Source organism: Oryx dammah, unplaced genomic scaffold (genome assembly GCF_014754425.2).
Source record: "Oryx dammah isolate SB20612 unplaced genomic scaffold, SCBI_Odam_1.1 HiC_scaffold_18, whole genome shotgun sequence".
In the NCBI taxonomy this organism is placed as follows: domain Eukaryota; kingdom Metazoa; phylum Chordata; class Mammalia; order Artiodactyla; family Bovidae; genus Oryx; species Oryx dammah.
Window position 1 is genome coordinate 37,681,950 of NW_024070202.1, and position 26,995 is coordinate 37,708,944.

Consider the following 26,995-nt stretch of genomic DNA (forward strand, 5'->3'; position numbering starts at 1 on the left):
TGAAAGGAATTTGCAGGCATTGTGCCAAGTGAAATATGTCCAAGAAAGACAAATACCATATAATGTCATTTATATGTAAACTATTCAAAAACAACAACAAAACAGGCTCATAGATACAGAGAACAGATCTGTGGTTGTCAGAGGCAGGGGCTAGGTGAAATGAGTGTAGGTTATTAAAATGTATAAGCTTTTAGTTATAAAATAGGTAAGTCCTGGTGATGTAATGTACAGCATGATGATTATAGTTAACAATACTGTTTTATATATTTGAAAGCTGCTAAGAGAGTAGATCTTGGAAGTTTTCATCACAAAAAATATTTATAGATGTGTAGTGTGAGATGAGGGAGATTAACTAGAATGATGGTGACCATTTCACAATATATACAAGTATCAAATAATTATGTTGTACAGCTAAGACTAATATAATGTTATATGTCAATTGTATCCATTAAAAATGCAAAAAATACCTTTTCACTCCCCTTTTGGACAATCCTGTAGACTTTTTAAAAAGATCTACAATGTTAGATGACAAAACAGTCTTTCTACTTTGATAACGAATGAAAGTATAGTCAACTTAAGATTTTTGTCAGCCTCACTCTAGCACTTTTGTCCTTCCGGCATACAAGTCTGTAAAAGTATTTCAGATCTTGGAGAAAACCAAAGTGTTAGTGTTCCATCATCACTCCTGAGTAACTGTAGTTATTTAAATGAATATTCACAGAAATGATTGCATAGGAATGTGAAAATGTAAGTGTAAGAACTCAGTGAGAATTCTGTCCATTTCTGCTAGTGGCCTCTCTCTTCCTTGATGTCTATAGCAACAGCTCTATGTTGGATCTGCTTCTGCTGTGGCCCAAGTCCGATTCCACCAGTGTGACATGTATGGAAGTGCTTGTGCAGACTGCTGCCTGGCTCGAGACCCTTACTGCGCCTGGGATGGCATCTCCTGCTCTCGGTATTACCCAACAGGCACACATGCGAAACGGTGAGGCTGTTCTTCCATGGAACCTTTCCCTTATTTAGAAAAAAACTAATACTGTTTTTTTTTGTCACTTTCTTTCTGTACCCATTCCATGAAAATAACCTGCTTTTTTTTTTCAAGTGGTTTTCCATTTATTCTAAGGTAACTTGGTTTTTTGTTTTTATATTGGAGTATAGGTGATTTAACAGTGTTGTGTTTCTTTTAGGTGTACAGCAACTTGATTCAGGTCTTCATAGATATATCCCTTCTTTTTCAGATTCTTTTCCCATAGAGGTTATTACAGAGTATTGAGTAGAATTCCCTGTGTTATAGAGTAGGTCTTTGTTGATTATTTTATATATAGTGGTATGTATATGTTAATCACAAACTCCTAATCATCATAGTCTTAATAATATAAACTTTGAAAACTTCACTTTTTCTGAAAAATAACTTCCATTGACTATTGTGTAGATACAGGCTGAACTTGCTTTCTGGGGTTTTATTTTTCTTCCATGTTTGAATCAACTCTTTTCCCTCCTGAAACTTTTGCTGCGAGACATGAAACCAATTTAGATAAACTTAAAATGTGGAAATAGCAAGTAAACCCACACATGAGGATTTCAAAGGCTTAAAAGGAAAATAAATAAATTCTAAAATACATCCTGCATTTGCCGCATGTTCTTCTGACCAGCTGGTTTTCATTTATTTCATTTTGAAAGTGAATATTTTAACTCCTAGGCAAATACATGACCTGTGTAATTAATGAAATGTGCGATTTAATTCAACACAAATGAAAGGTACTTAAAGACCTCCAAACTCTAATATCTAGAATTCAGTGGGGTCATTGCCACTAGTTAGAGAAGGTAAATCCTAGAATTCTTTGAACAGATCTTATGGTACAGAAAGTATCTTGGAGAATAAGAATCTTTCTTAACTCAAGTGATAAGAAATCATGCATTCTTTGGGGAAAAAATAAAGGAAAATATTTTTATTATAGAATAAGCACTTATCTTCTTCTCTTGATAAAGTGGCTAAAGATAATATAAAGCAAAGATATAAAACCATATACAGTTTCCCTGCTGAAAGCAACTTTTATCAATTTCATTTACTATTGATATTTTACTTTGGGCTACCTTTATACCTTTTTTCAAAATCTAATTTAATCTAATTTAATCTAATTGTTCTTTTTATAGATTCACATAAATAGTAGAATCTCATTTTAAAAAATCAGTCACTAATTCAAACTTTATTAACTTGACCTTACCTAAATTAACATCAGTGAGCAAATAAAGGATATATTAAGGAGATAGTAAAAAAGATGCTTTGAGAGGCCATTTATGAGCTAAATAATGTATCAACTGTATTGAAGAATTGAGTGAGTCAGTTGATTTTCTATCCATGTTTATTGATATTGAAAATCAATTCTTGAAGAATACAGCTGTGTTACTAATTGAAAATATTATTTTATGCTTTATTCACTCATTCAGTCTATGTTCATACTATGTTTGAGGGGCAGGAGGACACAATCCCAGTCCCCTGTCCGTAGGAAAATGGAACCAGAAGTGAAGACTAGAATTGTGAATAAGAGTGATAGCTCACCACTGAGCACTTACTGTGTATAAGGCCCCAGACTAAGTGCAGTACACATAACACATTATTTGATTCTCAGAATAACTCAACATTTGAGTTCAATCTTGAAGGCAAGGATATAAGGAGATTCCAGTTGAAAAGAATTAATTGTTTCTACAGAGGCACAGAAAAATGCTCTGAGAAAACCATGTATTTCTGTAGGTTAGACTTGATGTAGTAGAATCTAAGGGCAGAAAGGTAATTATACCCAAAATAATAACATTAATTATCCTAATGCTTTGAGCAGCAACAAAAATATTTATAAGCCTTGCATCAAATACTTAATGAATAACAAGCTTTTTATTAGGCATGCAGCATTTTTGATGAATTTAGCTAAGAAGTTTCTGTAGCTAAGTATTTCCTGGTAAATGGTGCCGCTTGTAAAAGTATATATTCATAGGTTTGTTTTATGGTGTTTTATAGGGTGGACAAAAGAGTTCTTTAGGGAAGTTAAATGAATGGGCAAAATCATAGACAGGAAGTAGTGAGATGGTGGAATCAGGAGCCATGCTCATGAATGAATTAGTTCAGTTCAGTGACATGAAATGCAGATCTTTCAGGAGTGTCAGATTCTTTGAAACCATCACCCACCCCTGGAGGAGAATGTTTTGGATAAGTTCCAGCACATAAAGTTTGCTTTTATAGCAGATCATTTTTGCTTCAGACCTGACTAGCAGTAGAAATTGAAAAGTGGTCATTAAAATAAGTACCCTTCTGTTCACAAAGTGAAAATGAGTCAACAGAGGAAAAGCATCAATTCACACTCCAAACCACTTGTTTAAAATGGTCTTCCAAAGTACACTGTAATTTATAGAGCTAGGGCTTTTTCTTCCCCCTTGCTCTTGTATTTTTTCTTGTTTCCAGCATTCTCTTGAAAAGTTTCCAAGAGGTAAGAGATATAAGAAAAATACGTGACTTTGAGAGCTTAGCCTTTCTAATATTCCTGATCCTAATACCTTCTTTTTTAAATGCTGAAATAAAGGACAGCTATACTAGGATAGTATAAAATGAACTGAAGTCTTGTTGGAGAATGTGATATCTATATTTTTAAATGCATATTTCCAATGATTTTAAACAAAATTTTTGCACACTTACTCACAATGCTTACCTAGAATTAGCTGGTTGTAATTCCTTTTTTCCTCACATTACTTGCTTAATAAATGTGATACAATATCCTTGCTGCAACATGCAAACTATTTCCCATTTCATTAATTTATTCCTGTTTCATTATGCACTATTGCTCAGCAGACCTGATATTCCCAAAATCAAAGCAACACTCAGTGAAGTGAGGAATTAATAACAGCCGTTTAAATGTCCTCCAGAGCTTCTATCAGTTGCATAATAGAAGTACACACTAGCATAAAACAATATAGAAGCATAAAACCTTTAAATTTTGTCCCCTTTTGTCAATTTCTATTTTCAGTTTAGCTCTATAGAATGATTCGTATGGCAGTTTTAATCTTAACTTCATAAAATCTCAGGTCTTTGAGTAAGGTTTTCTGATCAACAGTCTGCTTCTTTTAAATAAACTTTAAAAATTGCTTTTGCACTCAGACCATTACCCTAAAAATTGCCTGGAAATATTCATCTGTCCTAGCATTCAATATAAGGAAACACTCAAAAGATTAAGTATTGAGTTCTTAACTAAGATCTGAACTCATTTATGAGAAAGCACTCCATTTCTTGATAGCATTCCAATATCACTATTTGGTGGCCATTAGGAAAACCTAGAATGAAAAAAAAAAAAAAGAGACTGGAAATTAAGTGTCAGTTAGCCCAGCTTCCTTTACAAAAGAGGACACACCGAACCAGGAAAGACCAGGGATCTGTATAAGATCGTGCAGAATTTGAGTAGTGACATTGGAATTTGAACCTGGTTCCTTTTTCCAAATTTGACCATTGCATATGGTAAAAGCATCTCTTTGTCACTTGGGAAGTTTCACCATCTTGCTCTGGGATAAAAGTTCTGTTCTGCCTTCTGGTTTCCCCTCAGTGTTGAAGAAATGCCATGATTAGAGAAGCAAGTGGTATTTTCTAGCTTTATGTAATATTTCTGTTTCCATCTCAAACTTGTTAATATGCTGAAGATCTTAACTGTAGCATTCCAATACTAATAAGGATAAATTCCATTATTTAATTCCTAAGAAAGATGCCTACAAATTGGAAACATGGTATATATTCTAGAGGACTTCCTTGATGGTTCATTGGTAAAGAATCTGCCTGACAATGTGTAGGAGACATCTTCCCTGGGTTCGGAAGATCCCTTGAAGAAGGAAATGAATACTTCAGTATTCTTGCCTGGGAAATCCCAGACAGAGGAGCCTGTATGGCTACAGTCCACGGGGTTGCAAAGAGCTGGACACGACTTAGCAACTAAATAGCAACAAGAGCAACATATGTTCTGGAATTCTTTCTCCATGGATAAAGACTATTATTATTTGTCAATCATATGTCTAATAAACCAGAAAATATGAAAATATACTGGAAGTATATTTACCTGTTAGAGGCAAATTAAGGAAAAATACGGTATTTCTTGAGGCCCACTATTATGTAAGACATTCTGTTAAATATGTAATGCACCATCACATTTAATAGAGGCAGATACTTTTTACATTTTATAACTGAATGAAAGAGTAAATTGAGTATATTATCAGTTTATTTTTATTAACAATCACATTGATCATGATTCCTGTAGAGCAAAATATTTGGATCCAAATAGCTTTACATAATGCACTTAAATATATATGGGAATTTTATCTATTTTTACTCAAATAGGTAATCTGCCTCAAGTCTCACTGTCTTTATCTGCACATAGCCTTTACCACCCAAGATACTTATTTAAAACCAGAAGACTTCCCTGTTGAACTAAATTCCTAATGAAATGTAAAGAGAACTTTCTTAGATTATTGTTTCAGTATCCATAATTCAAAACTCATGTGACCATTTAAAAAACAGTTTTATATAGCTCTTATCCATTGAATAACATTCAGTGGAAACATGGAAAACTATGAAACTTGGATTTTATCCTTGTTTTGTATGACTGATCAATTTTTTCAGTAGCAGAATACTACTTGAAACTTTAATGAGGTTGGCAATATTTTAAAGTCTGGAAAATTGAAATCTGAACATCTCCTAAATGCATTTACTTTCTTTCAGGCGGTTCCGCAGACAAGATGTTCGGCATGGGAATGCAGCTCAGCAGTGCTTTGGACAGCAGTTTGTCGGTAATCCATAGAAAATCAGTTGACGTGGGTATTTAGAGTGGGCACTGAAGATAAAATACAAACCTCTTTCAAAGGGTCCTTGTTTTATTTGTGATTGATATATACTAGAACAATGTTCCTGAGAGTATTCTGTGTAGTTAAAATTTTATGGATTATAAATTTTCTTAGTTTGGAAAAATTTTTATATAGCTGCAAGCACTATTGTTAGACCTCAAAAAGAGGACACTTACAACAGAAGTGTAGTATACTTTAGGTGGCAGATACCATACCATAGTAACTTGCAGGATTTATCTCACCAGCTCAACCCTGGGAATACCTTCACTGTTTGTTTATAACTTAATTTTATCAAGAGTGATCTAACTTGAATCAGGTTACCTAGTGAGCTTTGGATCGAAGAAAGTGAAGTACTTTGACTCTTTCACTAGAATAGAGTAAGCCCAGAACTGGGGTTGGTGGTCCAGACATGCATTTCTGACGAAAGGTAGTGGGTGGCTCAATGTGTAAAGGAAGAGAAAATGTCAGCTTTAGGCAAATGTAGGTAGTTGGTGAGCAGACTGTGCTCCTGATGATTGAGAGACCAGAGCTGCTTATACACAGGTCCAGATATTGTGGTCCAGGATCAGTTTGCTAATCCCCAGACTGGCTGGGGATTTGGTGCAAAATGTAAGCCTCTGAAAATATTGGTTAGAGAAAGGTGGGATTCTAATTTTAGAGAAACTCAGGGATCTGTTTTGAAAGCGTGAAGGATTCAGATGTAGGAAAAAAGCCTGGAATCTAGTATTGAGTGTGATCTTGGTTAAAACAACTAAAAATAAATCCACTGGCTTTGATTCTCCACTGCAGTTAGGTATACTTATCTGTATGCATTTTGGGTTTCAGGTTCAAAGAGAGCCTTTCTGGGCCAAAGTGCACATTATAATCAACTAGCTCTGGTTCACAAAGTCTTTGGTTCAGTTTCACGTGTTTTTCTTCCCATAGTATCTGGATAAGTGCAATCCATTGTCAAGATATCACTCACACTTGTGTTTATATAGAGCCATATCTCCTAGATTTCTGCTTTCTGTTTCTGTGTGTAGCCTTGAGTTTGAGTCCTATGTCATGTTTGATTTTTGGTGCTCACCTTCTCTTGCCTACTTTATCAATGGATGTTGTCACTGATTTCCTATTAATTTAACACTGACATACCTTCTAACTGTTCTGACCCATCTTTCGTAATCAAACTCCTAGTTACTTCTTTCTCACTCCATAGTCTGCTGTGCCTTTTTATTGTCTAGATTTTAGTATGCCACTCTTTCTAAATAACTATGTATATGACCTTGTATAGATATTAGCAGTAAGCAATAAAACCTATTCACTTTGTTATAGGGATCTGAATAAGGAATCATTTAAAAATATTATTTACCAGTAAAATAAAATTCTCAAGGCTGATGTTAACGTTTATGTTACAGGGGATGCTTTGGATAAAACTGAAGAGAGATTAGTCTATGGCATAGAAAATAACAGTACTTTGCTGGAATGTACTCCACGATCTTTACAAGCAAAGGTTATCTGGCTTGTACAGAAAGGACGTGATGCAAGAAAAGAGGAGGTAATTCATAGCTGCACATTCATACAATAGTGACTTGTGTATAGTACATGATTAGTAAATTGATTATGATTTATTTGAGTACTTAAAATTAAAGCCTGTTGTACTGTACCTGCTTTTTTATTATGTGTGGTTTAGATTCATATAGATATATATGTGTATTGGTATAGGTGTATATATGTGTGTGTGTATGTGCATATGTGCTAAGTTGCTTCATTCATGTCTGACTCTTTGCGACCCTATGGACTGTAGCCTGCCAGGCTACTCTGTCCATGGGGATTCTCCAAGCAAGAATACTGGAGTAGGTTGCCATTTCTTCCTCCAGGGTATCTTCCCGACCCAGGGATCGAACGCGTTTCCCTTACGTCTACCTGCAGTGGTAGGTGGGTTCTTTACCACTGGCACCACCTGGGAAGCCCATATGTATGTATATAAAGATTCTAAACTACATATACACATAAATTATTATATACATATGTATTTATATACATATAAAAACAAAGGTTGTATATATGTATGTATAAAATTTGGAACCTAGACTTAGATTTTTTTACCGAGGAAGTGCTCATTGTGTCATGATTTTAGTGTCGTTCTGTCAAAATGATGTCTCAAATCATATTGCCCAAGGCAGTGTTTTAGAAAAATATCAAAGTTAAATACTGTTATTACATATATCTTAGACATATGGATAAGAGGATGAAAACAACAGCAGCAACATTAAAGCAGTTGATATAGTTATTAAGTCACACATGAGACATCTACTATGAGGTTCCAATGTTGTCTACTGGGAACATCAACAAAAAAGATATAAGTTCTTTTGTCCTTCTAAGCAGGTTTGGTAGTGGAAATTATATTTATTATAGGTATCTAGATATTGAGAAATGAACAAATTGGACTGCTTTTGTAGATGGAAGAAATGTTGTTGTTCAGTCACTCAGACATGTCCAACTCTTTGTGACCCCATGGATTGCAGCACGGCAGTCCTCCGTGTCCCTCACCGTATCCTGGAGCTTGCTCAAACTCATGTCCATGGAGTCAGTAATGCCATTTGACCATCTCATCCTCTGTTGCTGTGTTCTCCTTCTGCCTTCAATCTTTCCCAACATCAGGGTCTTTTCTAATGAGATGGATCTTGGCATCAGGTGGCCCAGGTATTGGTGTTTCAGCTTCAGCATCAGTCCTTCCAATGAATATTCAGGACTGATTTCCATTAGGATTGACTGATCTCTTTGCAGTCCAAGGGACTCTCAAGAGTCTTCTCCAACACAATAGTTCAAAAGCATCAGTTCTTTGGCACTCAGCCTTCTTTATGGGACAACTCTCACATCCATACATGACTAGTGGAAAAACCATAGCTTTGACTAGTTGGACCTTTGTTGGCAAAATAATGTTTCTGCTTACTAATATTCTGTTTAGGTTTGTCAAAGCTTTTCTTCCAAGGAGCAAGTATCTTTTAATTTCATGGCTGCAGTCACCATCTGCAGTGATTTTGGAGCCCAAGAAAATAAAATCTGTCACTGTTTCCATTGTTTCCAGTTCTATTTGTCAGGAAGTGATTGGACTGGATGCCATGATCTTAGTTTCTGAATGTTGAGTTTAAACCAGCTTTTTCACTCTTCTCTTTCACCTTCATCAAGAGGCTCTTTAGTTCCTCTTTGTTTTCTGCATTAAGGGTGATGTCATCTGCATATCTGAGGTTATTGATATTTCTCCCAGCAATCTTGATTCTAGCTTGTGCTTCATCCAGTGCACCATTTTGCATGATGTACTGTGTATATAGTTAAATAAACAGGGTGACACTGTACAGCCTTGATGTACTCCTTTCCCAATTTTGAACCAGTTTGTTGTTCATGTCTGGTTCTAACTGTTGCTTATTGAACTGCATACAGGTTTCTCAGGAGGCAGGTCAGGTGGTCTGGTATTCCCATCTCTTGAAGAATTTTCCAGAGTTTGTTGTGATCCATGCAATCAAAGGCCTTAGCATAGTCAATGAAACAGAAATAGACGTATTTCTGGAATTCCTTTGCTTTTTCGATGATACAGTGGATGTCAGCTCTGCCTTTTCTAAATCCACCTTGAACATCTATAAGTTCTCAGTTCAAGTATTGTTGAAGCCTGGCTTGGAGAATTTTAAGCATTACTTTGCTAGCATGTGAGATGATTGCAGTTGTGTGGTAGTTTGAACATTTTTTGGCATTGCCTTTCTTTGGGATTGGAATGAAAACTGACCTTTTTCAATCGTTTGGTCATTGTGAGTTTTCCAAATTTGCTGGCATATTGAGTGAAGCACTTTCACACCATCATCTTTTAGGATTTGAAATAGCTCAGCTATTTCAGAAATAGCTCAACTGTTTCAGAATTCCATCACGTACACAAGCTTCTTTCATGGTGATGCTTCCTAAGGCCCACTTGACTTCACACTCCAGGATATCTGGCTCTAGGTGACTGATCTCACCCTGGTGGTTATCTGGGTCACTAAGATCTTTTTTGTGTAGTTCCTCTGTGTATTCTTGCTACCTCTTCTTAATATCTTCTGGTAGGTCCATACTATTTCTGTCCTTTATTGTGCACATCTTTGCATGAAATGTTCCCTTGTAATCTCTAATTTTCTTGAAGAGATTTCTAGTCTTTCCCATTCTATTGTTTTCCTGTATTTCTTTGCATTGATGACTTAGGAAGGCTTTCTTATCTCTCTGCTATTCTTTGGAACTCTGCATTCAGATGGATATATCTTTCCTTTTCTCCTTTTCCTTTCATTTTTCTTCTTTTCTCAGCTGTCTGTAATGGAAGAATAGGTAGTATTTAAAACACACATACAGAACAGTCTGGAGGCAATCACTGGACAGATGAATATAGGTCTAGGTTGCTGGTTGTATGTAGGAAAATGTCTAGCCAGGGTGTGAAGCAGATAAATCTTAGATAAGACAGATAAACATTGTTGATGTTGATGTAGGCTTTGAACTCAATTTTAACAAAAAAAAAGGTATTTAAAAGCAGAAAATAGAAGAAAATTTGGTTATATTAAAGGGAGATAGATCTTGGTGAATACTGAAGAAATGGTCCTTAGTAAAGAGGTTACAAGTTAAAATGTGTTAAGAAATTTTAGAGACCTGCACACAGAGGACAGCTGATAGGTACTCATCAGATAGTGAATCCAGGAAGTCTCCACCTCATTTGATAATGAAAACCAAATATTTGTCATTGGAAGTGTAAATGGCTGATTCTATGTATAGAGCACAAAGACATGTTTTGCCTCTTTCCCCCTTAGCCTGTTGTGAAACTTAAAAATATGTTTTTTGTTTAGTATCAGACAGTGCATTCTGGGAGATGACTAAATGTGTAAATCCCAGGTTCCTGGGCTAGCTATTAGAGAAGGAGCTTCAACATAACATAGGCTGCTTAGAGATAACATAGAAAGGCAATCAGGAGAGGAGAATTCTCCTAAATTTTTCATGACATTGTAAGAATAAACATGTGTCCAAAAATGATACAGCATATTGCAGTGGAATAAATTATTAATGTAGTGCTAAAGTGTTTTCCATTCCATATATCTGTTATAAAACTGGCTTTTGAGTTTTGTCATAACTTACTTGGCAGGAGAGGGCCTGGGAATATTCTGTTGTTCCTCCAGTTGAATGACTTCAGAAGACAGGAAAGTAATTCTTTCATCAGTAGTTTTCTTCACTCAGTATGTTCTGTTTCTAATTTTGAACTCACTGTAATCTACCTCATTTGGAAATCTTTACCAAGTCGTTTTGACATGCTGTATCCAGCAGTGTTCAATTTTAAGTTTCTTTCTCAGACTGTTAATATAATGTACTTCTTTCCCCAAAATTTTGGTCCCTATTTTCAACTAAATCCAAACTTCCCTAATATATTTACTGATATTTGAAATTTTGAGTTTACTCTATGTATTCTGGGCTTCCCTGGTGGCTCAGACAGTAAAGAATCTGCCTGCAATGTGGGAGAACTTAAGTTTAATCCCTGGGTCAGGAATATCCCCTGGAGAAGGGAATGGCTACCCACTCCACTATTCTTGCCTGGAGAATCTCATGGACAGAGGAGCCTGGTGGGCTCCAGTTCACGGGGTTGCAAAGCGTCGGATATGACTAAGTAACTAACACTTTCACTTTCACGATGCATTATAAGTTGTATTATAATCAGATAGTGCTTGCTTTCTATAGATGTAATGATATATATTGATTTATTCATAATCTGAAATAAAACACATAGTTGCTAACTTCATCAAAAGCTAAGTGTGCATGTTGTGTACACAGAGCAAACTGACCCTATGTGTGCATTCTTTCAGTTGTTTAGAGTCCGTTTATAGTTGTTTTAGAGTTTAGAGTTTGAACATTTTTTCATTTATTATAGTTACTATAAAACATATAAGGTCAATTTATCATTAAATCTTGACCATTGTAAAGGATGTTTAAGGTCACCTAGTCCAGTTCTTACCTCATGTGGGAATACTTTTTAGAATATCCTTGACAGTGGCCGACAAGGCTCATCCTTGATAATGCAAACCATAGTCAGACCATAGCCTTTGTAAAATTTTTGATTGTCATGTCTTTCTATTGAACTGAAATTTTTGAGTCTGGAATCTGCTTATAAGTCCACTCAACCCTCTTAAGTGGTCCAGAAACCACATATTCAGGTGGATAACATTTTTGATCAAATGAATCTGTAGAAATGCTCCATCACCAGATGTCTAGGAAGAATCTAGCAGTTCAGTTATCTAGTTTACAAACTGGATTACTTCATTTCTTTCAAATATGCACTTTATAGTTTCCTGCTTCCTTAAATAACATATATGAGATGTAAACTATACATTTTATAATTCCAGAAATGTTTATGGAAAGCCTAATTTGTAAGTCCTTCATAAGAGAGCATTTTCCCTTGGCTTGATGACCTGGTTAATTATGGTGTGTGTGTCCATTACAATGACATTTTGGAGGAGAAAACTTCATAGAAGGGACTTGAGAGATGAAGCTGTCTTTTTTTTTTTCATGTTTATCTACTACATAGAGGAATTGGAGTCGGCACCTTGCCTTACTATTCCCATGTCTCACAGCTGCACCTTAGGCATAATAATTCTCATCTTAAAAATGCAGAAACTAAAACTCAAAGAGGTAGAGCTCATAAACAGAATCAACAACAGGCCCAAGATTTGAGCTCAAGTATTCCTGACTCATAAGCTGAGCTGCTTCACATTTCGTCATCAGCCAGCTAACTAGGAATTTGCTATGTGCATTTTATAAAATATACCAGTTTATTCTAAAAGATGTGTTTATGGATGAGATCATTGAGATACAGAATGTTTAATCACGTCCCTAGTTACTCACACCTAGTGAAGTAGATTCACATCTAGGTCTGTTAGTTTTTTCTGCTAAATTACACAACCTTCTGAAATCACAATTCTAAATACAGTTTCATATGCTCTGGGATAAACATGGGGCAAATGGGAAAAAATGCGTATTTTTTCCAACAATGTATAGTGGAGTATGTCACTGTAGCTTTGGTGGCAGAGGTATTATTCCCATGTTTAGATGTCTGAGAACCTGCCAGTAATTTAAACAGTTCCCATTGATACCAGAAATCATTATTATACAGTTCATGAAAGTGAAAGTGTTACTCCCTTAGTAGTGTCTGACTTTTTGTGACCCTATGGTCTGTCCATGGAATTCTCCAGGCACAAATACCAGAATGGGTTGCCATTCCCTTCTCTGGGGGGTCTTCCTGACCCAGGGATTGAACCTGCATCTCCGGCATTGCAGGCAGATTCTTTATTATGTGAGATATCAGGGACGCCCTATAAATGCACCTCTTTTATTGTGACTTTGTGGACTGTAGCCTGCCAGGCTCCTCTGTCCATGGAATTCTCCAAGAAAGAATACTGGAGTGAGTCATCATTCCCTTCTCCAGGGGATCTTCCCAACCCATGGATCGAACCTGTGTCTCCTGCATTGTAAGCAGATTCTTTACTGTCTGAGATACAATGCATACATCAGTGCATTTCCAGTGTCAAACTGCCTTTTCAGGATTTTACTCTATGCCAGTTGGTAGAAGAAAGATTCTCTGTCAAAATAAGTGTGCTGTATCATTTGAGCCTGTGTAGATATAAAACTCAGAACTTTCTACATCATTTCCTTGTTTTTTACTAAAATAATGCTCTATTCATTTATTTAAAATTTATTTAATGAGCACCTATTATGTCCTTCTTTCATGAAACTTATACTCTGGAGCACAAAGAAAGATAGTAATAATAATTATATGACTAAATAAGAACACTATTTAATCTGTCAGATGATGGTAAGGAGGAAAATACAAGAGAGGTTACTTGCAGGGAAGGTTGAGAAGGCCATGGTGAGAAATTCACCAGCAAGGTGACACTTAGAAATGACTTGAAAGAGGTGAGGCTGTAGGCCATGTGACAGGGTTGGATAACAGCTTTCTTGACACTGGGAAAGCACATGCAAAGGCCCTGCTTTATCAGGAGGGCCCCTGATATATCCAGAGAACCTAAGAGCAGAGGGCAGCTTGGCTGGAGGGGAAAGAGCAGTAAGGAAACTAGTAAACTGAGTAAAAAAGTGAGATGAAGGCCCAGCTCATGAGGGATTTGTAGATCCTTGTAAAGGGCTTTGGTTTTTGCTCTGAATTCAAAAGAAAGCCATGAGGTAGTTTTCAACAGAGCTGTGATATGATCAAAATTTGATTTTAAACAGATCCCTTTGGTTATTGTATTAAGACTGTGGTATGTGGGGGTAGGGTGAAGGTGAAAGCAAGTTATCATTGAGGTAGGTAAAAGGTGAAAGCAGGTTATCATTGCATCTTTATGTTCAGTGACACAACTGTCCACGTGCCCTTAACCTGCAGTGTCAAAGGGTGAGTAAGTGGCCTCTTCGTACACATGATAGCAAATGCGTCACATACACTCTTTGCTGTTATTGAAAACCAGAAAGATTATTTACCATCTCACATGGAATACTTTTTCAACCTTCTGTTCTCCTCCTTGTTTGTGTGTCTAAATTTAGTGTTTTGGTTCAACAAATACTCACTCAGAGCCTACTTTACTAGGTGATGAACAAATCATAGTTTTAGCCCTTTTGACACCTATAGTCTTATAATGAATATAATAATGTGAACAGATAATTATATGTGTTACAGTATATTATACAATATATTATATTTTCCCCTGTTTGTGAATCCAGAGGAAAAGAAAAATGTCTCAACTAATAGGTCAGGAGTGGAGGTGTCATGATGGACAGTTAGGAGAAAATTCAAGGCCTAGGTGACATTTGAGCCCTGTGTTAATGGATAAGTAGAAACCAACTAGCAGGGAGAGTGGCATAAGCATGTGTGCTGGATAGGAAGGAGGCACAAAACAGTTGATGTAAATCTGTGGTAGAAATGAGAACGCAAAAGTGAGTAGATCTATCAAGGGACCATTTCACTTTATCTATAAGCCAGTGAGAATGCCTTAGACAAACTATTTAGATACATTACTCTAGAAACTAGCTTACTGGGTTGAAGGGTAAGCAGGGTGTCAAGAAGAACATTTAAGAAGGTGTTTCAGTAGGCAGATGAAAGATTTTTGACCAAACTAAACAGTGGTAGTAAGAAGGAAGAAGATGCATACTAATTTTTATGAGATAACATTGAGTGTATTTGATATTTGAGGGGAAAAATAATTCACCTATTCCAGCTTTGGGTGTTTCTGTGGTTGATTGTGCAAAAACATGACTCCAAGAATATAGGGAGGAATGGTAGAGTTCGGTTTTGGCCGTATTGAATTGGGGGCCCCTGTACAGCATGCAGACAGAGCTATCCTTCTAGTATATTCATGACTGGGAATATAAAGCCCAAGGAAAAGATTTGGAATGGCAGGAGATAAGTGAGAGGCCTCAGCAAAGAGGCAATGAATTCAGGAGATAATAAAACTAAGAATACTATAGCAAGCATCAGCATTTTTAAAAAATAAATAAATAAATAAAATGGCTTAATGTGTACCAGGTACTGTCCTAAGAATTTTACATAAGGTGTACTTTTAATCCTTGCAACAGTCTTATGAAGTAGTTAGTATTATTGTTCCCACTTTATATTTAAGGAAACTGAAACACAGAGAGACTGAGTTATTTGCCTGTGAAATCAGTCTGAATTTGAGCCAGACTTTCTGGTTTCAGCTCTAGGCCCTTAGTTACAGTGCAGTAGGCCCTCCGACTGCCATAGCCTACCTTGGAGAATGAGTGAATGAGAAGCATGTGAACTAAGGCTAGAAGCAAGGGGGAAACTCACACGTAAGGAAAAATTAGGAGAAGAAACAATTCTAAAAGATGAAGAGTAAAATTGTTAAGAAAAACAAGTAATGATTTTAGTTAACATTCGTTTAGTGCTTATGTTCCCTGTTCTATTGAGTGCTTTATGTGTTGTAGTTTATTTAAAACTTAACATTTTTCTGTGGCAGTTAGTGTTATTCTGTGCATTACAGAGATGAGATTAAGTAACTGATGGAAAAGACACAGATGCTAAGTACCACTGGAGTGCTATGGCTTGAGGAGGTATAGACAGTAGAGTTGGGAAAGTGGTGTAATAGAACTCAGAGAAAAGAACTCGGGTAAGGATGAAGTGACAAACAACATCCTTGGAAAAATTCAGAAAAATAAGCACCCAGGCTCTAGTGAGAATGTTCATTGGAATGGTTAAACTAGGAGCCATCTAGCAACGGGTTAAGTGACGGGGCTAAATGGTTTAAGCATGGGGCTGTGTGGGATTAGAAACAGCCTGTATAGTGTTCTCCACCTAAAGGTTTGGATGAGAAATTCGAGGGATCAGCAATAGGAGATGATAGCTGAGAGAACTTTTGCCTTTTTTAGCTTGGTCGTGTTTAGAGGCTGAAGGGAAGTATCCACAGAGGAGAAAATGTATAGCTAAGTGATAAAGCAAGATGAAGAGTATGGGAGAGAGAATATCATTACAAACAAAAGTGACAGGATGGATTCTAAGAAGGAAGTGGAAAAATCCCCATTCTCTCAACTGGGGAGAAAAGAAAATATTTTATATGTGTGGATAATTTCATTCACAAAACCCAAGTTTTGCTGTTCAATAGTCCATCTAAAGTTATTTGAATTAGGTACTCATATATATATATTTCTGCATATAGCTTTAATTTGGAACATATCACAAATCTTCCTATAAGGAAGATTTTTATAAGGTAAAAATACCTATAAAGTATGCCTATAAGGTATAAAGTATGCCTATAAGGTATAAAGTGTGTTTGTGTGATTGCAAAAGAAAAAAAAAAGCTGTTATAAAACACCACTAAATTACCCTGAAACGATATACCCAAGTTTATGAACTCTCAGTTCAGTTCAGTTCAGTCGCTCAGTCGTGTCCGACTCTTTGTGACCCCATGAATCGCAGCACGCCAGGCCTCCCCGTCCATCACCAACTCCCAGAGTTCACTCAGACTCACGTCCATCCAGTCAGTGATGCCATCCAGCCATCTCATCCTCTGTCGTCCCCTTCTCCTCCTGCCCCCAATCCCTCCCAGCATCAGAGTCTTTTCCAACGAGTCAACTCTTCGAATGAGGTGGCCAAAGTACTGGAGTTTCAGCTTTAGCATCATTCCTTCCAAAGGTATTTGTATTTACAAGCTTCCAAAATGATTTTAAAAATTTGATTCTTAGCAACATCCCTAAGGAAAGCATCCATACTTGCTAAGGGATGTGGTTGTACAACTGAATTTTTTCACCATGTATTTCTCTTTCTCTAAAATATATGAGCATTATATTTTAAAACTAATAATTGAGGAAAAATTTAAATATGCATTGATTTGCTTAGATTTAAATATTTATTAGTCCACTGTGTAATTTTTACCTATCATGACAAAGTAAGCCATAGTTTCCTTAAGATATTCAGAAGATTAATATAACTGCTCACATTATTATGATCCTTATTTTGAACATTGTAAGTTTGGAATATGTTATTTCTAACCTGAAAACAGAATGGTCTTTTAAACTTTGCCAATGATTTAAAGCAGAAGTTGGAAAAGTACGACCTGGGGGCCAAATCTCAGCCTCTTTTATAAATAAAATTTTATTTGAAAACTGCCATGTTGATTTGTTTACCTAGCGTCTATGACTGTTTTCATGCTCTAGCTACAAAATTGAATACTTATAACAGAAACCACCGGACATACAAACACCACAGTCTTTACTTTATAGCTCTTTATAGAAAATTTGTTGACCTCTGATTAAAGAGGTCAAAGGAAAATGTATACAAGTAAAGTCTCATTAAGTATCTCTGTATTTTGGACAAAAATATATTTTCATGAAAAACCAAGCCCTCATTTTGTACTGAGCACTATATTTTATTGGAATGAGTTTCAGCAAAGCCAAACAAAATGAATATTTTCTTGGAATGTGTTCTTTTGGATTTTATTCTTTACTGACAAAACCAGTGTGCTTCCCAAAGACACTGTAAACAAGATGGAGTTATAGGAAGCAGGTCATAAATCCTCAGTGAGGAAATTTGGAGTAATCCCAAGATACATAAAATATTCTTCACGTCCATGCCAATGAGGCATAGTGCAGGCCAGTAAACTGCTGGTCCATAAGACCACCATCATAATTTATCCTTTGGTGAGCATGGAAGGCTTACTTTCTCCTTAATCCTTTTTGATCTTTCCATTGGAGTTTCTCTACTTAAGAGAAACCATTTTTATGCGTTTGTGTTTCTTGAAAATAAAATATCAGTTGTCTGCACTGTGTAGACTGCCTAAATAATGCTCAAATGTACATGTTTTTAATAGAAAATTCAAGAGAGGATGTAAATTGACATCAAAATTCAAAAACATCAATTTGACTTCACTCTCAATTCTTTTTTTTTTCTGTGCCAGAAATTGTCACTTCTCAACTTTGTCTTCAGACCACCTACTGAGTAGGATAAATTCCTCAAAGTCATTTTAAATTTTGTTGAGAAATCTGAGGGATGATTAATCTACCAATCAGTAGTTCTTTCCAGGTAACTTAGAATTCATTGCATCTATACTAAATTTATACTGTCTCCATGGAAGCATATTTTTATTGATGAGCCATACCTTATGGAGATAGCTTCTCTTGAGAAAACAAAAGAAAGAAAAATACACAAATTACATCTTTTAAATGTTGCAATTGCATTATGTCATCAAAACTAGGAGACTTGAAGTAAAATCCTATCTTCATTCGGCTATCTTGTTTGCTAGATGACTCATTTTCTTGACTTTCACCAGTGTTAGCTAGTCCATGATAGGCATCAATGACAGCCATAAATTTACATTTTCTGTCTTTATTTACATGTTTTGAAAGCATCAGATTTGTTCCACATGAATATTATTTCTTCGTTTTTCTAGTTGTCATGACATTAAAATGCATGAACTCTTTGCCTCATTTGAAACATCTGTTTAGCAGTTTTTACATTTATACTTCAGTCTATTAAAAAGTGTGTTCATCTTTTATAAACTAACAATTCTTTACAGGTAAATATTCAAAACTTATGTTTTTTAACCTTGACAAGCATGTTTTTATGATATAATATGCCCCATATTTTAGTTCTGGAGTAATTAGCAGTTCAGTTCAGTTCAGTTCATTTCAGTCGCTCAGTCGTGTCTGACTCTTTGCGACCCCATGAATCACAGCACGCCAGGCCTCCCTGTCCATCACCGTCTCCCGGAGTTCACTCAGACTCACGTCCATCGAGTCCGTGATGCCATCCAGCCATCTCATCCTCTGTCGTCCCCTTCTCCTCCTGCCCCCAATCCCTCCCAGCATCAGAGTCTTTTCCAACGAGTCAACTCTTCGAATGAGGTGGCCAAAGTACTGGAGTTTCAGCTTTAGCATCATTCCTTCCAAAGAAATCCCAGGGCTGATCTCCTGCAGTATAGCTTATTAATTTTATTTTTTCCTTTGCAGTGGCAAAGACACACTTTCTTTTGTATGGTAGGAAAATATAAAGCAACTTTGTGATCTTAAGAATAGATCTAGAATAACTCTCTTCTGTTAATTTTCCAAGATAATGCTAAACATCTTTGAAAATTAAACATATCTTTTAGATCTATGAAATCAGATCTGGATCTCTTTTATCCTACTGAGATCAGTCTGACTCTGGACATCTGATTAAACAAAGTAGCATGACAATGCAGAAAGTAATTTTAATAGTATATTTTAGAGACATTTTTGTCTCAATTTATCATACTTTCCTCTCTCCTTTGATCACTAGGAAATTTAGTTTCAAATTAATGCTCCAATTAAAGTAGCTGTTGAGTGCCTTATGCTGTGCATTTTTGTGTTCAAATATTATCTTTACTTTCATCCCCTGTCCTCTTATTCCCTTCACCCTGATCATCCTGCTGTTCTTATCTATAACATTTTTCATTAAAATATTACTCTTAAACTGCTGTTTATTTTCAAGCAGTATTTGTAAAAGTGTATGATTACAGTATTCTAGAGCATGAACGGATCTTATAGACAGACCAGGATAATCATTGCAAAAAAACTGGAGTTTTTGTTTGTTTTGGTTTTTGGTCCTTATTTTTTGACTTCAGTTGCATAATTTAATCATACTTCCTTATTTTAGGGCACATTGTCATCAGTCCACACAAATCTCCTCTCGTTTGACTTTTTCTCCACTTTCATCCTTGCTTCTCCATATGCATCCACTGCAAGGACTAGAATAAGTCCAATACTGCATTTGTATATTGAACAGGTATACAACATTTTTAGTGTACATGAGCTGTAAAAATAAATATATTTTGTTATAGCTCTTATTCTGCTTCTACTTTTTAAACTCAGCACTATGTATGGTTTATCACTGTTCTACATACGTCTCTGTTTCATTGTTTCTGACAACTGCTCATGCCGCAGCATGCATTCATTGCTCCTAATTGATGCATTCCCCTACAAGTAGACCACGTGTCGTTAGTTCCCAGTACCACATCTTTAATGGGCATCTCTCCAGATAACTCCTTATAAATCTGAGTGCAAATTTTTAAATTGTTATCTGTCAACGTCCTTCATTTTGGTAACTATTTTCAGCGTGCTTTCCAGAATTAGCGCACCATCTGTACTCTCAAAACAGTTCATGTGGGTTCCCATTTGCCCATATCCTCACCTATATTTGGTATTTCCTAATTTTTGCCTTTCTTCTGGGTACAATGTAGTATTTTGTTTAAATTTGCATTTCTAAAATTACTAGTAAGGTTGAACATTGACATTGCATACTTATGAAATACTTGAGTTTCTCTTTTTCTGAATTACTTATTCATAGACTTTTTCCATTCCACTTTTTACTTCCCTTTGTTGACTTTCAAGAGTTCTTTGCATCTTCTGTTTACATTATTTCATTATTGAATATAAATATTCAAGCTTCTTTGATATAGCTGATATCTTGAATACAACATTTTTTTCACAGAATGCCATTATTATTTATAATAACTTTCTTCGCAGCATCTTTTTGTATTAGATGCAAGATTTCTGCATTTGGGTCTTTAATTAACCTAAAATATAAATACAACTTTATTTGTTCTTTGTACAGTGTAATAGGTTTCTCCAAATGAGTTACTAAGTAATTCATCCTATCTCTGTTGGGGAATCGTCTCTATCATATAGCAAGTTCACACTGGAAAGTGTTTTTAATAAAAGGAAATTTTTTTGTTTATATTATTGCATATCATATATTTTCTGTAAGTCAAACAAATGTTTTTTTGTATTGAAGGCAGGCCAGATAAACAAATAAATGTATAAACTGTTGGTCTTTATCACTTGACTAAACTGATTTCATTGTTAAATATATTCTGAACTAAGCCATTTCACGGCCTTTGTCTATCCATTTCCTATAAAAGGTATGGAACCATATGGTTGATACACCTGGAAAGCACTGCTTTTTCCTGACCAGCTACCAGATGTGCAGGGTTCTTTGTTCAATTACTTCTTTTATTCAACATTATGAAACATATTGAATCAATCTTTATAGCTAACAATATTAAAACCATTTTTAGTAAGAAATTTTGTGTTTTTATAGATTTTTATAAGAGTATTTGATAAAATGATGTATTATGTACCATCTTCTTGACCAAGAAAATCTGGTCTGCAGACAGCGCAGCTGAATGAAAACAATTCTGTAATCAAGATATGATTGTTGAAGGTACCCATGTTAACAAAAGTGAAAAAATTAAGTCGTGGAAAGACTTCAAATACAAATTTCTAAGCAATTTTTTTTTTTATTTTTAGGTATTTGTAGGCCATGGAAGATATATTTAACTTTCAGAGCAATTTAACCTACATAGTATACAGTTGTCCAGACTCAAGAGTTCAGACATCTTTTATTCCTGAATTTATGATTCACTTAACCAGGAGTGGAGACCACAATTGTGAGATAGGCACCATCTATAACACGCAAATAGATGGTGTAGGACTTTCCCATTGTAATTGTTGTGCTTCTATACTTTTGAGCCAGTCTGGACTTTATGGATACATAATGAACTGGTTTTCAAACTTGGGTTTCTGACTATGAAAGAAACATTTGGTTTTTATATCAGAATTGGGAAAAAAAAACATGAAAATACTTCTTATTCAGTAATGAAATATTTGTATTTATTTATATTTTTGCTGTTTTGTTTTACTTTAAAACAATTTCATAGAATGCTTGCTATATGCCAGAAACTAAACTAGATGACTTTCATGTTTTCTCACGTATTATTCATTCTCATAAGAAGTGTGGTGGGGAGGGGACAAAGGATCATATTTGTGATAATGTTTATATGCTGATTCTTTTCAGGAAAAGACTGTGCCTTGGAACTGTTTTTCCTATTGTATCTGTGGAGCATAGCTCTCTTCATTAGTTGCTAACTGTTCCTGAAATCATGCTTGCTTTCTCTCTATCCAAATCCTTATTGAACTTACCTAAAAAAGTGAATAACTTTTGGCTTTATCTTTGCTGGTAACCCCTATTGCCTTGTACGTTTGTACACTATGAACTAATTAGTATGTTCTCATTTTTCACATGTTCTGAGCACTCAAAAATGTTTGGAATGATTAAGATATAGGCCTTTGCCCTTTTGAAATTTAAAATATGCTTAAAGACACAAAAATTGTATGGAAAAATAATTTGAAGAAGAATAAAAATACCAGCTTGTATGCTACAAATGTGAATGTTATTGAGTTACAAAGAGACAGCTCTACATGGGCTGTGAAGAGAATATTCATTTAAGAAGGGAAAACTAAAGCCTAGAGAGAAATGTTTTTTAATGGATGGGTGAACAACAGAAAGGAGTTCAACTAATGGAAAGAAAGAAACACTAAGACCAGAATAAGACCTAGGAGTGGGAAGTAAAGAGGCAGTACAGAGGCCAAGAGCACAGGAGTTGTGAGGTGTGGAAGATTCATTTTTTAGTATTGTATAAGTTGCCCCCCACCACCACCTGCCCTTAACAGTACAACATTTTCCTGGGCTGCTACCATGACTTATAATGTTTATTAAATAGTCACAAGACTGAAATAGGAAATGCATTCTTTAAGCTCATAGCTTTCATTCAAATATAGACTGAAGATAAATTTACAAATTAAATATAAACAAATATAGGCATCATTTAAATGTTTAGTTGATGTAATGATTTTTTTTTCCACTGAAATAAGGTATCTCCATGAACATTTTGTGGGATACAGGCTACCACATATGTGTGTGTAAAACATCTATCCATAACACGTTGTGCCTTATGATGACTCAGTCCCCCCACACTTTTCTCAAGTGAGTTCAAAATTTTTTATGTGCATTAGTACATGGGGTGTTGTTTGGTTTTATTTGGCTGGAATGTATCTTTAACATATTAAATCCAGCTTTGTTCTCAGCAGCTGGAAACTGTTCAAGCACTGAAAATGGCTCAGAATCAATGATAAACACAAACATTCACCAGGAGGTTGATCTTCCACATGATCCCATATAGTTTATTAATTTATGTTGATTATCATAAAAATAAATACATTGAGAAATTCTTCTAGAAAATTCACTCATCTCCCGAAATGTACGTCTTCTACCAACGCTAGTGAGAAACACCACATGAAGCTGTTTTCCTATAAAGAATTAGAAAGGTAACGTCTAGTTAACTGAGCAGTTCTTACCTGCTCAGGCAATGTGTTTAGCTGCTCAGTTGTTTCCAACTCTTCATGGCCCCATGGACTATAGTAGCCCACCAGACTTTTCTGTCCATGGAATTCTCCAGGCAAGAATACTGAAGTGGGTTGCCATTCCCTTCTCCAGGGGATCTTCCCGACCCAGGATTGAACCCAGGTCTCCTTCATTGCAGGCAGATTCTTTACTGTATGAGCTGCCAGACACACAATAAAGTCTGAATAAGTTCTAAGTCAATAATGTTACAAAAGGGAATGGACTTTGAAGAGTTACATGGTACTCATGGACAGAGGAGCCTGGTGGGCTATAGTCCATGGGGTCTCAAGATTTGGACACAACTTAGTAACTAAACCACCACCCACCCATATGTTCAAATAAAGGGGAAAGGTCTCAGTCAAAAGAAAACTAATTACGGGACTATTATGTATTTGCAGGTAATGTTGCAGGCTCAGACGTATAAATGGTAATAGGTGAAATGATGATATTAAGGGAGAAAGGATACTTTGAGGTGTTAAAGAGCTCTGAAGAGCTCTTTAGTGACATTTAGTTCATTCTTTGGGATGAGAAGGAGCCAGTTGTACGGGAGTCCTTTCAGAACCTGAAACAGAATCAAGTTGGGCATGAAAGCGAGAACAGAAAGGAGGATTTAGCAGGGGGTGACTGCCATGAGATAAGGTCAGAAAAAAAAAAGTCTTGAAATAGGAGAGTCTAACGTAGCAAAAATAGTGAAATGGAAGGGATGTTTATGCTGGTCAGCACTGAAGAAATGTTGGTGAGACTTTGATGTATTTGATATACAGATAGAACAATGATAGTGAAATACAAATGATCAGCAGTTGAGGGTAGGCTCAAAAATAATAATGATATGGTCAGAAAGAGAGAATTTAATAAATGGGAGGGAGTGCAGTTTGCGTGGAAAGACACTGAACTATAGTTAGTGAATTGTCATATACTTAGTCCTGGTCAGTCTTTTATAATTAATAAGAAACACAAAATAATGGACTATTTGTGTGTAAGATGTACCATCTTAGGGAATTTGGTCAAAATGAGAAAATAGAAGAATTATCAACAGATGCAAATAGAATGTGAGATAAAGGAAGGACAGAGGCTTATGCCTCTGAAAGAAAGAAAAATCAACAGAAAGACCAAGGAGAGAACCAGTATAATGGCATGTACCACACAGGACAAAAAACATTTAAGGAGTCAAGTCCATCTGTGTCCAAGGAAGCCACTAAGTTAAAAGCAGTGGAGGATGTGTTTCAGAGACAGTTTTTAGTGTCAGAGACATGGTGTGGTCATACCTAGGTTCCATAGGTCATGAATTTGTGCAAAAAGATAGTGGTAAAGAAGACTGCCAAGCGGACTGGGGAGGATGAGCAGAGTGGCATAGAGTCCTTTGAGTTACTTTCTGTGGCAGATGAAAAAGATACATTCTCAAGGAAAACAAAAAGTTTCTATATAGTGAAAATGGTTTGGTTTGAGGGCTCTTCCTGGCTCATCACTGGAGAACTTCCTGAGTTAATGGCTATCATGTTCTGTCTACCAGGACATGGTCCTGACATGTCAAGGAAGCCCCTGTGAAGGATTCCAGGAGCCCCTTTTATCACCTGTGTCACTATGAAGCTGCTGAATAATTGACCTTACATGGCTGAAAAGAATAATGGCTGGGAGCCTTGTAATTTATCATTTAATAGCCAATCCTATTTGGCTTGCAGTCTCTATTGTTGTTGCTTACTTGCTAAGTCATGTGTGACTCTTTGCAACCCCATGAACTGTAGCCCGCCAGGCTCCTCTGTCCATGGGATTCTCCCAGGCAAGAATACTGGAGTGGATTGCCGTTTCCTTCTCCAGGGGATCTTCCTGACCCAGGGATTGAACCTGTGTCTCCTGCATTGGCAGGCAGGCTCTTCACCACTGAGCCACCAGGGAAGCCCTATAGTCTCTTATTATACAACTAATACCATTTGTTACATTATTCACAGATTATATAAATGGCCACACAGGAGTAATCACCCATGAGGAGTATCACAGCAACTCAGCTGTGCCCGAACTGATTAAGCCTCAAGAGAGCTGAGCCTGGCAGGTCTTGCCCTGATCTAACACTGGAACAAAAACTGTGCTTGTGGTAATGGCCTTTCCTGCCAAAGTGGTAGGGGGGCTTTGCATGCCCCTCTTGTATTGGCAAAGGTTAATGTGTTTTGTTTGTCTGTTCTCAAAGGGGAAGTCAGCCAGTGTATTGCAAATCACTTTTCTCCCATCGTAATAGGATCTTAGGCCATGTGAAAACACATACTAGCTTGTTTTTAGCTAAAGGAATGGACAGGCGTCCATGTTATTGGACTTTGCTTTGTTACTATTATGTAGATATTGTGTTGTTTACAGTTTGAAGGTTTGTGGCAGTCCTGTGTGGAGCAAGTCTGTTGGCACCATTTTTCCAACAGCCTTTGCTCACTTTGTGTCACCTTTTGCTAATTCTCACCATATTTCCAACTTTTCGTTGTTACTGTATTTGTTATTGTTGAGGCAGTGTGTAATTTCCTCGATTCTGTCTTGTCACAACAAAAACTTGAAGTGATGGACCAGTGTTAAAGCCCTTGGACAGACCGTGTCACAGCTCTCGGACAGACTAGTGTTACAGCTCTGTGTTACAGCTCAGTCTTATTTAGAAAATAAAGGAAAATACATCCTCAAGGCGTGAGGGCATGCCAACCCAAGAGACGTGGAGAGGAGAGAGAGAGAGAGAGAGAGCATGAGTGAGAGAGAAAGAGAGCCCCAGCCCTTTGGCTCCTCTTTTTATGTTTTTTCTCCTCCCCCTGGGCCTGCCCTATGTAAACTGGGGTAGCCAGGAGTGCTGTTTGTTCTACCTGAGGTCCTCACTTCTGTCTTTAGACTTTCCTTTGTTCTATTTTTGTGGGCTTTTCCCTTCCTTGTCTTTTAGCCACCGCCATTCTGGACTCCTTTTTCCTGTTCTAACTAGCTAACATTATGATCTGTGATCAGTGATATTTGATGTTGCTATTGCAAAAAGATTAATAGTTCTTTGAAGACTCAGATGACAGTTGACTTTTTTAACAGTGCTTTTAATTACGGTATATCCATTATTTTTTAGACATAACACTATTGCACACTTAATAGACAATAGTATAGTAGAAACATAAGTTGTATATGCATTGGGAAACCAAAAATTTGTGTGACTCATTTATTGCGATATGTTCTTTAATTGTGGTCATCTGGAGTGAAACCCACAAAAAAGTATGTCTATATATAGGAAAAGTAAAGGTAAGTATTCATAGCTCTGTACACAGTATTCTCACCTGTGTTATTTAAACTTCACAGCAATCCTTCAAGTTACATTAGAATTATTACTTCCTTTACAGAGAAAATGAACACAGAAAATACACATCAGCGCCCCTAGACCACACAGTTAGTAGACAG

The 26,995-nt window shown here is 36.3% G+C and overlaps 1 protein-coding gene and 1 long non-coding RNA gene across 2 annotated transcripts in view; both read left to right on the forward strand.

Moving 5' to 3' along the window:
* SEMA3E (semaphorin 3E) overlaps nucleotides 1-26,995 on the forward strand; it is a 277,468-nt gene that overhangs the window by 244,978 nt on the left and 5,495 nt on the right. Inside the window, exons 14-16 of the mRNA XM_040260711.1 lie at nucleotides 819-985; nucleotides 5,747-5,814; nucleotides 7,263-7,402. Coding sequence (XP_040116645.1) covers nucleotides 819-985; nucleotides 5,747-5,814; nucleotides 7,263-7,402 — 375 coding nt within the window. The remainder of the gene's footprint in view (nucleotides 1-818; nucleotides 986-5,746; nucleotides 5,815-7,262; nucleotides 7,403-26,995) is intronic.
* On the forward strand, nucleotides 16,664-17,066 carry LOC120878112. The gene is made up of 2 exons (XR_005724461.1): nucleotides 16,664-16,765; nucleotides 17,019-17,066. It is a non-coding gene; the product is annotated as an uncharacterized LOC120878112 (long non-coding RNA).